The sequence below is a fragment of the Mixophyes fleayi genome, chromosome 5, assembly GCF_038048845.1.
Source record: "Mixophyes fleayi isolate aMixFle1 chromosome 5, aMixFle1.hap1, whole genome shotgun sequence".
Lineage (NCBI taxonomy): Eukaryota > Metazoa > Chordata > Amphibia > Anura > Limnodynastidae > Mixophyes > Mixophyes fleayi.
The window spans coordinates 4,891,344-4,903,958 of NC_134406.1; the positions used below are offsets into that span (position 1 = coordinate 4,891,344).

General features: G+C 39.3%; 1 protein-coding gene across 3 annotated transcripts; it reads right to left on the reverse strand.

Annotated features, from left to right (window-relative positions):
* Positions 1-7,042: 7,042 nt before the first annotated feature.
* On the reverse strand, positions 7,043-12,178 carry LOC142158045 (uncharacterized). 3 transcript variants are annotated; one of them, XM_075211635.1, is made up of 3 exons: positions 11,875-12,178; positions 8,954-9,067; positions 7,043-8,286 (listed from the first exon to the last, which is right to left on the reverse strand). In XM_075211635.1, the coding sequence occupies exon 3, from the start codon at positions 8,267-8,269 to the stop codon at positions 7,436-7,438; it is 834 nt and encodes a 277-aa protein (XP_075067736.1). In that variant the 5' UTR covers positions 8,270-8,286; positions 8,954-9,067; positions 11,875-12,178; the 3' UTR covers positions 7,043-7,435. The 3 variants fall into 3 exon arrangements, with proteins under 3 accessions (XP_075067736.1, XP_075067734.1, XP_075067735.1); XM_075211633.1 differs by lacking the exon at positions 11,875-12,178 and adding an exon at positions 10,415-10,587; XM_075211634.1 differs by lacking the exon at positions 11,875-12,178 and adding an exon at positions 10,382-10,587.
* Between the last annotated feature and the right edge of the window lie 437 nt (positions 12,179-12,615).

Here is a 12,615-nt window from a genome sequence, read left to right on the forward strand (position 1 = left end):
AGCTAGGGGTCTGAAAAGGGTTTGGATACCATTCAGAATGTTGACAGTTAAAATGTCAACAATCAGAATATTGACACAGTTAAAATGTCGACATTCAGAATGGTGACAAGTTCATTATGTCACCACACTTAATGTGTCAATATTGTTACTGTCAACAGGATCCCCATGTGCCAGCATGCCCTGGCAGTCATAGGTATGCTGGTACTTGTAGTACATGCCCAAACTGTTAATGGCAGTCTGGGGTAGCTGAGACCTATAGGGCATCAGGGACAGAATGCTGTTTAACATTAATAATATTAATAATAATGAAACCAGAGAAAGAAAACAGAAGAAAGAAGGCCAAGTAAATGAATGGAGGGGCAGCACTGGGATGAAAGGGGCAGTGTGATAAATGGATAACTACGGAAGGGGCGCAGTGCGATTATAAAGAGGCACAGTGTGATGATGAAGTGGCGCAGTGCGATTATAAAGAGGCACAGTGTGATGATGAAGGGGCGCAGTGCGATTATAAAGAAGCACAGTGTGATGATGAAGGGGCGCAGTGTTATTATGAAGGGGCGCAGTGTTATTATGAAGGGGCGCAGTGTTATGAAGGGGCGCAGTGTGATGATGAAGGGGCGCAGTGTTATTATGAAGGGGCGCAGTGTGATGGAGATACATACTCCCTCCATTTATTTAAGTCTTTTTGTACATGCAATTTTTCTTCCTTTACCAATAACTATTACCAACTTTATCTTATACTTACATATGTATATCACAATATGATTGTATTGCATATTTTTTATGAATAGCTTTTTAAATATGTTTCAAAAGTCATTGAATTAAAAGAAAAGAATAATAATAATTCTCATTCCCTGCTGCTATCTTTTTGTGGTGCTTTATGAAGAACTTGTCACTCCTTTAAGTGAGGTGCTTGGGAATGAGATACATTTTAACACGTAAGGCTGCTGCCTTTATGTATTGAGTGAGATAAGTGCTATTTAATGTAGTTATCGATAGGTGCTGGTTAATTTAGTTGACCAGTAATAGAGGAAAGCCGTCACTGGGGGGTATACTTTGGATATATACAGCAATACTGTGACAACTCTATTGTGGGGTGTCACCCTGCACTGTTCCCGCTGTTTGCATGGTGTTGCTTCTTAGAAGCACAATTTTACTTCTAGTATAGGAGCTACACAGGATTTTACTTCAACTTATAATAATTATATATTGTGATTGCTTCAGGACAGACTTATTTTCTTGTACAAAAAATGTAAAGATTTTTGAACACTGGAAAGGAGTGGGGGGGGGGGGTAGGACAGTATAGTGTGGTGGTGAAGAAAAGAATGAGGAACCACAGACCAGTTAATTGAAAAAATGAAAGGGATGGAATTCGCACAACTAGACCACCAGACAGTAATAAGGATGCTCATTTGATTTGCTACACACAATTTGTAGATGGTGACAATATTATGGGAGACCTTTTTTGTAAAAGTATTACCATAGTTATAAAGGCACAAGGTTTGTTTCAGATCATTGACTCTTTTATGAGTGAAAACAACTTAGACTGGACAAAGTGCTTTGGTGCCTGTACTGATGGTGGTCGCTCTATGTCTGACTGTTATGGAGGATTGCAGGCACTCATAAGAACCATAGCTGCTGATGCACTGTAGACTGCGTTTTGAAAGTGGTGAACTTTATAAAAACTCGGCCACAGAAGCCAAGGTTTTCTTTTAAAAAAAAAATGTCTGAGGATATGGGCTCTGCGCACACATCTTTGTTGTATTACTGTAGCACACGATGGCTCTCCTATAGCTATGTTCTTTCTCGTGTCTTTGAATTACGAAAAGAACGCTACTCCTATCTCGTAGAAGTACACGTCTGTGCCAATAACTACTTGGATACTGATTATTTTTTTTGTGCAAATTAGCATACCTGTGTGATCTCTTTGACAAACTGAATGCATTGAATGTCTCACTGCAGGGAAGCAACAGGCACACACACACACATTGTTAAACTCTCAGAGAAGGTCTCAGCTGTTAGGAAAAAACTGCTTCTATGGAAAAGAAAATTAAATAAAGATGGTTACAATGACTGTTTCCCTCTGGTGCTTCAGTTTGTTACTTCCAATGATGTTTACACAGGAACTTAAATCAGTTTTTTTTAACTCAAAAGGTTTTTATTGAACTTTTTAGAAAAGCATATTACAAACATAGCAGTGGTTGCAGAGTACATACAGCAGATCAAGTTATATTGACTTAAATCAGTTTTTAAGCAGCAGCTAACAAAGCTCAGTGACTTGTCTGAAAATATTTTCCAGAGAATATAGAGAAATTTGCATGGATCCAAGACCCATTCAGTAGTAGGGGCCCCATCTGAATTCACTTCTATAGAAGAAGAAAAACTTGTTGAGCTCCCCTTTGACAAGTCTTTAAAAGTCCAATTTAGTAGCATGGTCCCGTTCAAAAATCAATGACAGGAAATAGGAGGGGGAGGGGGGGGGCAGTGTCAAAGCTAATCCGATGGTTCGAAAACTTGTACAGTGCACAATCAGCACATACATTCCATTAATAAATGGTATTTTTATAACATTCTTTAATAACCAAGTACATTTTTGTACATATTGTTTTATTTTGTGTAATCTTATTCATGTTAATGAGTGCTGTAAATCGTTCTTTGAAATAAATATAATTGGAAAAAAATATATAAAAATATTTTCCTTGTATTTACGTGTATTATTGTTGCAAACAACTTAAAAGGCATTTTTGTCTTGACCTAAATACTTATTTAATTATTTTGAACCAACTACTTAAAAAACAGTACTACTCTGTAATTATTTTGGCTTAGGGTGCCTTGAACTGAGAGAGTTTGGGAACCACTGACCTAGCCCACAAGTTGCTTTGTTCCACTTCTCACATTCAGGGCTGTACAATGGTTGGAGCCTGTGTTTCTGGACACTAGAGACACTTTGCACCTTAGACTGTATTTCCCCCTCCCACTGTGCTCTGAATAGAAAGCGCACAGGAGGGAGGTTGCTTAAAGCATCTACATGAAGGCTGCAACAGATACATACACAGATGTGTGCAGCAAATTGGGACGCTGCTCCTGTGCACACCCTCAAGCCGACCAATGGAAAACGATTTCCTGAGCTGTCCAGAGGAAGACGCAGGGAGCAGATAGAAGGGACACAGTGGAGAAACCAGCATGAGACAGAGGAAGATATTGAGATGAAAAGGAATGAGAGGTGTCACTATGAAATAGGAAACTGGGGGAGAAATGTTACTGAAAAGAAGAGAGAGAAGGAAAGTAAGAAATAGATTATGTTAAACTGAAGAGGGAGAGAGAAATAACTTAAAAAAGGAGAGATGATGATCTTCGATTCGTGGTACCAGTGTCTGGCTTAACTAGAGAACAAGTTTTAGCCATTTAGTAATGCTAAGCACTTGTTTTGATTGACATTATAATAAATAAAGAACCTTAGTTGTATATAATTGTATACTGCCAATGAAAAAAGTAACATTACTCCTAGAAGTACAAGTTATGACTTCATTTGTTATCATACTTCCCAGAATCTCCGGGTGTCTCCGGAATTCCCTGTACATCTCCCAGACTCCCGTTAGAGCAGGCCACCCCCATGCATCTAGTCCCTTACAGTGAGGTTTGTTGTTAACAACACACATATGCTGTACTGCCCTAGCAAAGTGGGCAGGACGGGTACCTCAATTACGCGGTTCACTGTGAATTGCATCATTTTTCACACTATCACAGCATTTTCCTGTGGGGGCCAAAATTATGCTATTCACAGAGCAACCACTCCACTCCCCCACCTTACTACTTCACCAGCCAGTCTTGGTGCATCTGCGCAGGCATGAATCAATTTGCTACACGACCAACTGCTTTGATAAAATGTTCTATTTAACTAAATATTTTTTTCTTTCAATATCATCATTTCAACACTTATTTATATAGCGCCAACATATTCAGTAGCGCTTAAATATATATACTGCTTTAGCCATATTGGATTGTGGCAGTACAAATACAACTGCAATCCTTATTAGATAGGTTACCACATTCAAAGCAAATCTCTTCACTGGCTGGCGCTACCACCTGCGATAGCCTTTGATAAATAGGGAGAAGACTTATCTCTCTTTTATAAATAGACCTGTAAGACACAGTGCTAGAAATTCCGCTAGTGATCCTTGCGCAGTTTAGATCACTAGCAGTAACTGCTCAGCCATCACTTACTGCTATGAATCCCTCTTTTCACTAGGACCAGTAAAATAATATTTATTGTAACCCATCTAATTTAGAAAAGAAACCCTCAGCTTTGCTCCTCATTTCTAGTCCCTCGCCAATTCCACCCACCTCCTCCTCCTCCGTAACATTATAAAAATCCGCCCATTCCTCTCTCAGGAAGCAAACAAAATTCGGTTCCATTTGCTCTTCATTTCTCGTCTTGACTACTTCAGACTCCTTTTCACTGACCTTCAAGACTCCCAACTCTCTCACCTTCAATCCATTCAAAATGCTGCAGTTAAGCTCATTTTCCTCTCTCGTCGCTTCTCTTCCGCTGCTCCTCTGTGTAAATTCCTTCATTGGCTCCCTATCTGTTTTTCAGTTCAAGCTCCTTACCCTCACTTACAAAATCCTCTCCAAACACTTCTCCCCCATACATCTCTGACCTTGTCTTGAAGTACACCCCCAACCGACAACTCTGCTCTGCCTCTATTCACCTCTCATTACTTTCTCCCACGCTCACCTCCAAGACTTCTCCTGTGCTGCCCCCACTTTTGGAATGTTCTATTCTGCCTCCCTCCACTGTCCAACCTACAGTCCTTCCAACGCTCATTCAAAACTCATATTTTTATGCTCGCCTATCCTACCAACTCTTGACCATATTGTCCATCACCTCCTCTTCTTTCGCCCGAAATCTCCATTTTATCCCAGTTGGTCCTACTGACTCTCATCACCCCTGACTCTAGAATGTAAGTTCTCATGGTCAGGGTCCCCTCTACCTATTGTCCAATGTCTGTCTACTGTACATCTCCCTCATGAACCCAGTCATGTTTATTGCTACATTCAGTGTGAGTCTCCACAGTGTTACTCACACTCATCTATGCCACTTATGTGTAATTACCACGTGTATTTGTGAATTGTTTACTGTATACAGCGCTACAGAATATGTGGCGCCTTATAAATGAAATAATAATGTAGTGAGCATGATCAGAAAAAGCATCCCTTAATTATGATAATTTAGATTGCCAACACGCGAAGCAATACAATGGTTTTCCCTAAGGTGAGGGTGACATCACTAGAGTCAACCAAAATATTTCTATGCGGGCATTCCACTGGGCAATCTCAATCTATTTTTGATCACATCTTTTAACCCTTTACGGTAGATTTACTAAACCTTCTGAAAAGTTAAAGTGGAGATGTTGCCCATAGCAACCAATCATATTCTAGCTGTCATTTTGTAGAATGTACTAGATGATAACTAAAATCGGATTAGTTGCTATGGGCAACATCTCCACTTTTCCTTTTTAGAAAGTTTAGTAAAGTTACCCCTTTGAGTGAACATCAATCCTGTAAACCTATTTCTCTGTTCCCACTACCAGTAAATAGATGTTATTTTCAGGACAAGTTCAGTTCTAACACAACTAGCTCAGTCTTCCCTCCTAACATAATAGTTCTTATGTGCAAAACATAAATATATTATTACCATTACTCTTTATTTATGTAGCAACAAGATACTCTGCAGTCCTATAAAGCTGCTAGAAGGCGGAGGCCTGAACTTAAGTGACAATGGAGTATTTCGACCCAATAGGATATGTGATTATCACCTTTTATCACTGATGTGGATCAATAAACACTCTCTTTATAGAGTAGAAGCTTCAGTTCTTATTTCGTCCTGGCTTGGGGAGTAATTTAGCCAGACACTTTAGGATGAACTGGCTACAACAAGAGCAGTAAGGCATCCCTAACCTTTAAATCTATGTCTGGTGTTGATGTGGAAGACTGTAGTTTAAGTACTTACCCATAGCTCACTTTGAAGGGGATTCTAATCCTACCGATTTATTTTTTGTATAATAAAATCTCTCTTCTATGTTTGTGAGATGCCGCCTGCAGAAATTAACGTTCTCCCGACAACTATATTGGGCAATTCACAAAGGGGGTGGGACAGTATGTAATTTAATCAATTTTCATGCCCCCAATGTCCATACTTCACTAGTCAAAGCAGACTGAATGCCCTGGTTAAAGATCTAGGGGTAAATGTATCAAGCTGAGAGTTTTCCGGCAGGTTTAAAAAACCAATCAGATTCTAGCTATCATTTATTTAGTACATTCTGCAAAATGATGGCTAGAATCTGATTGGTTGCTATAGGCAACATCTCCACTTTTCAAACCTGCCGGAAAACTCTCATCTTGATACATTTACCCCCTACTGTGGGTTCCCTATTAGCCTTTGTAATTGTTTTCATGTAATATAAAGAAATGCAAAGTCTGTTTTTCATATTGATCCAAAGTCAATTTGCGGTCATAATCAGTATTATCTGTCATCATTCTATTCTTCTAAAGATATGGTCATGTACCATTAACTGCATTTATTTCCCACAAAATTAACATTTTAGTCTCTGAACTACAATGTGCATTCAAATTGGCATCACTGGTTCGACTTCAAATCTGCCATTTAATACTGCGGGAAAGTAATATAATCTCAGGACATCTGTAGTGGTTATGTTGTTAGGCTGCAATGAATATAGTAATGGAGAGAAAGTGTCTAGACTTAGGGCTAGATTTACTAAACTGCGGGTTTGAAAAAGTGGAGATGTTGCCTATAGCAACCAATCAGATTCTAGCTGTCACTCTGTAGAATGCACTAAATAAATGATAACTAGAATCTGATTGGTTGCTATAGGCAACACCTCCACTTTTCCAAACCCGCCGTTTAGTAAATATACACCTTAGTCTGAATTCAATGCTCAGTCTTCTGGTTCACTGCAAATACTCATGTATGTAGTTCATCACACTAACATTAATATTGCAATAAATGAAAACTTCGAAGATTAGCAATATCCTAATTGTTTATTACAAGGGTTCAGTTCAACACTTGCATTAGAGATTTGTAGCACATAGTCATTATTTCATGGTATACAGCATAGATACCAAGTGACAGTGAGTTACTGGTGGCAATCTACCCTTCGTTAACCGGAATTAGGATACTTTACGCTTCTCATTTTCCTTAGAAAGTGGCAAAAACTGACTCTGGTATAAATTAAGTTTCCTGACAATAATCCAGGTTTATTTTAAAATTGGGATCGTTACTGCAAGTTTTCTGGAGAAGTTTTCTGGTTTAAAATAGAGAACAGGTGATAATACAGCTGTAGATGTTGGGAGCATTGGTACAAAACTGGAATAGCAGTGGTATGATTACAGGTTTAGTAACTAATGACAAACTTTACGTTTCGGGGACCTGCACTGACTTGTCTTCTCTTGTGGTTGTGGAGTCTGTATGTCTTACATTTACTATATCCTTAGCTCCAAGAGTGTCAGTAGAGGCGTCTTTCTTTATAGAATTATCCGTGTTGACACCAACATCAACAAAGGATGGAAAAGTATGAAATACTGGCGCAGACGGCAACATATTGTCCTCGGCCGCCTGTGGCACAGAGTCTGGTGTCGTAGATTCCTGCAGGGACGTACAGCTGACAATTTGTGGCATTGTTACACTTGAATGTGATGTAGATGGACTTGAATCTTCTACATATAATCCACTGGTGTTGATGGTGGGCTCATGGTTTCCACAGATTGGTGTTGTGTGAAGCATAGCTGAATGGGGTTCACCAATAACGGACTGATACATATATAGTGGATACACTCCGCTCTCTTTTTCAGCTGGATCAAGCTCTTTTATTGGCGATGGGTCTCTTCGAAACCTCTTAACCGGTGGCTCTGGTTCTGGTGGAGGCTTCGGTTTCTTTTTTTGTTCCTTTTTAAATATCGTAGGGACGGCCTCTTTTTTCATGAACTTTTTCCGGATAACTTGAAATGTATAGCAATTGTCTTCAAAGTGTTGCGAACATATTCGGAACAGGTCACTTTTCTTGCCGTCATAGACGCGCTGTGCAAATTCATCAATGTCGCCAAAGTCTTGACCAGACTTTTGGATGCTTTGTAGCCATTTTTTAATGGTTTCCAAACTTTTGGGGAAAACGTGGAGTGTCACATCATCAGATTCATTCAGTTTTCTTCCAGAGTAATATTTGCAATCCTTGATTATACAGTTTGGCATATTGTATAGCAGGGTTCCTGTGTGCAAAAAAAAAAACCCACAATAAGATTACGGTTTTCAAATCTGACAACAAAAATGTAAAATGCTAAGTAACACATAAATCCAAATTAAATCTTGTGTGCCGAGATAACCTATAGGTCTTAATAAATGGTGCAGGGGCAATGACTCACATGTCCACTTTCATAAGACTTAAAATGAGAAATATTATTGGTTGCTTTGGGTTATACATAAGCCCACGTTTAGAAGCTATATTCCTTATCACTTAAGATGGGTCATTAATCTGGTTTACCTGTTTTAGGTGTTCTTGTTCTGTTCTATTTTTCTAGGCTAAATTATTTTAACTACCTTTTTACACGTGTGAGCTTTACTTGCTGAACCTAACTATTACTTTTTGGATAGATTATTAAATGCTAAACTAGGGCTACACGTCAAAAAAAGGGGTCAGGTTGGTTTTGTAATGTTGACATATGCAAGAAAACAGAACTAATTTTCACTGTCTAATCTGTGTTTAAGTAGAGATATTTAAATTATATCACCTGTGTGCAGGAATCGAAACCTAGAATTTTGCAGCCAAGCGCCACAGCTATATAAATAATATCATATTTATATCATCTTGCTGAACGGGTAATAAAGGTTATGGATAAAAGTCGTAAAGTAACACAGAACACTGTGTTTAATACTCACCAGATACTTAGTAGATCTTGATTGTGGTTGGTTAGGAAGAACAGTGAGACCACAGGCAAGGTTACACCAGCCAAAGGGTAATTTAATTATTTCAAGCCTTATCATGTAGATTTACTGTAATAGATGGAAAAATGTAATCACATTTCTACAGTATACACAGGAGAAGAGACAGTTTGCAGCACAAATATCAAAGTGGAGTCTTCCATTACACACAGTGGGGGCAGACATGTTGTGGGCTGAACCAATATTCAGCTTATCATTAGGGCTATTGACATTACTGAGGTATGAGGCAGTCATGTCATTGATCTGTGAATGGATTGAGTGTTCTTGTGAATTTGCTCACGGCATAAAGCTATAGGGAATTGTATCCATAGCAACTGAAGGTTAGTATTCACACCAGAAAGGAAAAGCATGCAAAGCTCTGGGCTTTATGGTACGTTTTTATTGGTGTCAAGACACTTAGATGTATTTTACTGTAAAAAAAACATACACTTTGGATCAATAAACTGACTGCAAGCAATTTTCTATCTTGGAAGAACTTGAAAATGATCTACCAACAAAAACATGGGAGTACTGCCAGTGGTGGATCCAGGGGAGAGGGGGCGATCGGGGCAACCCCCCCCCCCCCCCAATTAGGTAAGAAGGGGGCGGGGCACAAATCGCACCCCTCCTAAAAAAATTCTAGGTCCGCACCTGAGTAATGCTATTTACGGAGCAATCACCTTTTGCGATTCAGTGCTCTCTCTAACAGATGCACCAAAACTGCATTTTAAGGGCCTGAGTCATAAAGGAGAGCAAGGCAAAAAAAGAAGTAAATACTCTCCGGGACAAACCTTGTTCCAATGCAAGGGGTGCAAACAAACAATGCTTTGTAGATATACATTATCTGTATTATTAAACTGGGTCTAGCGAAGTTCTGGCTGTTGCAGCGCTGATATGTCCTTGTTTGCAGAATGCTCTGCATGTGAACATTCTGTTTTCTTACTAATTCTTCACTGAACTTTAGGTGATCAATTGTATAGCAATGCAGAATACCCTACCCAAATAAAGAATAATAAGTGTGGAGCAGGAGGTTTTATATACTAAGATTATCTGTTTATTATAGTTTGGTTCGGTTGGTAAAATTGGGTTAAAGGAAAATTATATTAGTTGCCTTAATCAAGTAAGGACCTGTCCCCAGACTGTATTTATTTAATTGTTTACACTGTGAATAGAAAGATTGTAACTGAAACACTGTTCTCCTATTTGAAAAATAAAAAAGCTGAATTTCTAGCTAAAACAGTAACTATTCTCTGCACTATACCAAGACTGTAAAATCCATTTTAAATACATTTAAATAATGAATGTAAACAATGGATTTCATCACACTGCTTCTTAGATTAGTCACAGATCCCTTATTCCTCCTTCCCGGATCCTATTGCACTGTACCAGCCAGCAGATTCCTCCCCCTTGCAGGATCACCTCTTAGATTCCCCTCCATGTCCTTGTACTGAGGACACCTCTCTCTCCGTTGTGGGTGCTGTTTAGAGGAGCGATCTCTCCATGTAGTGTTCAGCCTCTTCCTGCATGGAGCCCCCACCTACACCACATGCTGCATTTCTCATAAGAGGAGACGATGGGAGGGACGAGGCCCCTGTATCAATTCAATGCACCCTTCCCCCCTCACAGTGACTCACTTCCACAGAGAATGAGGAGGGAGATTTAAAGAGCAGCAGCGTTTCTTTCTCAGTGCCAGCTGCATATGCCGGGCTGCTTGTACACATACGCTCTTGTACATCAAAAAAAGGGACACCTCTCAGCAGATTTTCACTAATTACTGTATAGATCTACAAACAACACATAAACGTGCAGTGCAGACACTGTGTCTCAGTCTAGAAGTAAAACACCTGACATGAAAAAAAGAGACATTTTGAAAGAAAAGAGGGACGAGGGGATATTTATTAAGAGATAAACTGTTCTTCCAAAACAGTGACAGAGGAGGCTTGCATACAGGCAGACATTCTCAGACCTGCTCATATCCACACACAAGGGTATAACTACATAAACACACACACATTATATATATAATCGCCAGGTAGTTTATAGTATAAAGTACAGCACCCATTGACAACTTTTAGGTTCATGGAAAGCAGAGTAACTGGCAAAGCCTAGTGGAAGAGACGTGTATTGGGGATCCCGTATGACATGTTACATGTGAAATGCCAGGGACAGTGAAAACATCTTTGTAAATCTGAGTTCTTAGGATTTTCTCTGCTTTTAATTTGTTTTTATTATTTGCAGGCAATTATTTAACGTTAATTCTAGACTGTATTACGTTAAAATCAGGATCTGGTAATTTCAGCTTCTGTGGAACTACAATTCCCAGCATGCTTTGGCTACCAGGGCATGCTGGGATGTGCAGTTCCACAACAGCTGCAGGCCGGGCCACAGTTTGCTTAAGCTTGATTTAAATTCTCTGGTTTTAAGGCTAACAATAAACAGATGTCTCAATACCTAACTCACTGATGTAAATATTTCCTTAGTTTACAGCACTATTGATTAAAGGGGGTGTTCACCCAAATACCCGCCCCCCCATGCACCATCACAAAAGTTTAGTGTGGGATGCAGATATCCTAATATAGATATACTGACATAACTGGCCATTTGCCTTCCACCACTGATAACTAAGTGCTGAGCTTGCCAAGCATCCCAATAAAAATTTGAACAGTTACATGATACCTCCTGTAATGACATGGGGGATGTTCCCTAATTACGCCTTGTGGCAACATCGTGCTTGTACTGCACATAAACTGGGCACTTGCAGCCTCATAGAAAAGGTCTCTGTACTCAGTTCTTATGGAGAGGGACGGGGCCAGTAGCTACACTTATGTGAATTATTTTCTTCCAGCTTCTTAAAAGAAGTGTTACAATCCTGCTCACACCTTTGTTGTTTATTCTGTGTTTCTGGGAGAGGTGAATGTGATGTGGCGCTGAGTGTTCTCAAGAAATCAGTGTTAAACCTGACCCTTAGGTTGGATTATTCAGGTGAGGACTTCAGAAAGCAGTGTATGGGTCAGTTACCAAGGTGGCCAATCTTGATAAATGTGACCTGCATAAATCAAAAAAACAAAATCAAATAAATGCAGTTCAGATGGTCATCAATATACAGAAAAATGTCAATGCACCTGTCATATCGTAATGAAGGATATTGAACTAGAGCAGATAATGTCCCGTGACTGTTATCAGTGGTGTGTACATTGAAAGGATACAATAGTGACATACGACCAATCCGTGTAATATATGTAACTGCAACGATGGTAGAAACCTAATCATGCTAGTATACATCAGAAGTTCACACTATGTCCTTATAGCAAGGGTCCGATGAAGGTGCCCCAATGTCCCACATACATAAATACCAGTATGATATAGCTAAAGCATTGCACTGTTCTGTAAGGCATATATATGTATACTTCAGTTACCTAAGAGAGATGGAAGTTAATAATAAAGTGTAGTGATTTAATACACCAAAAATAACATCTGTGGTACTGCAGAATATAATTAAGCAATTAAATCCATCAGCAGATGCATTCGTGAGACACAATGTCCCAAAATAAGCAAATGCTGATGTCATTGGACATTGCGGTAATGAATGACAAAACGTGGCTAACCTACAAAGAACTCTA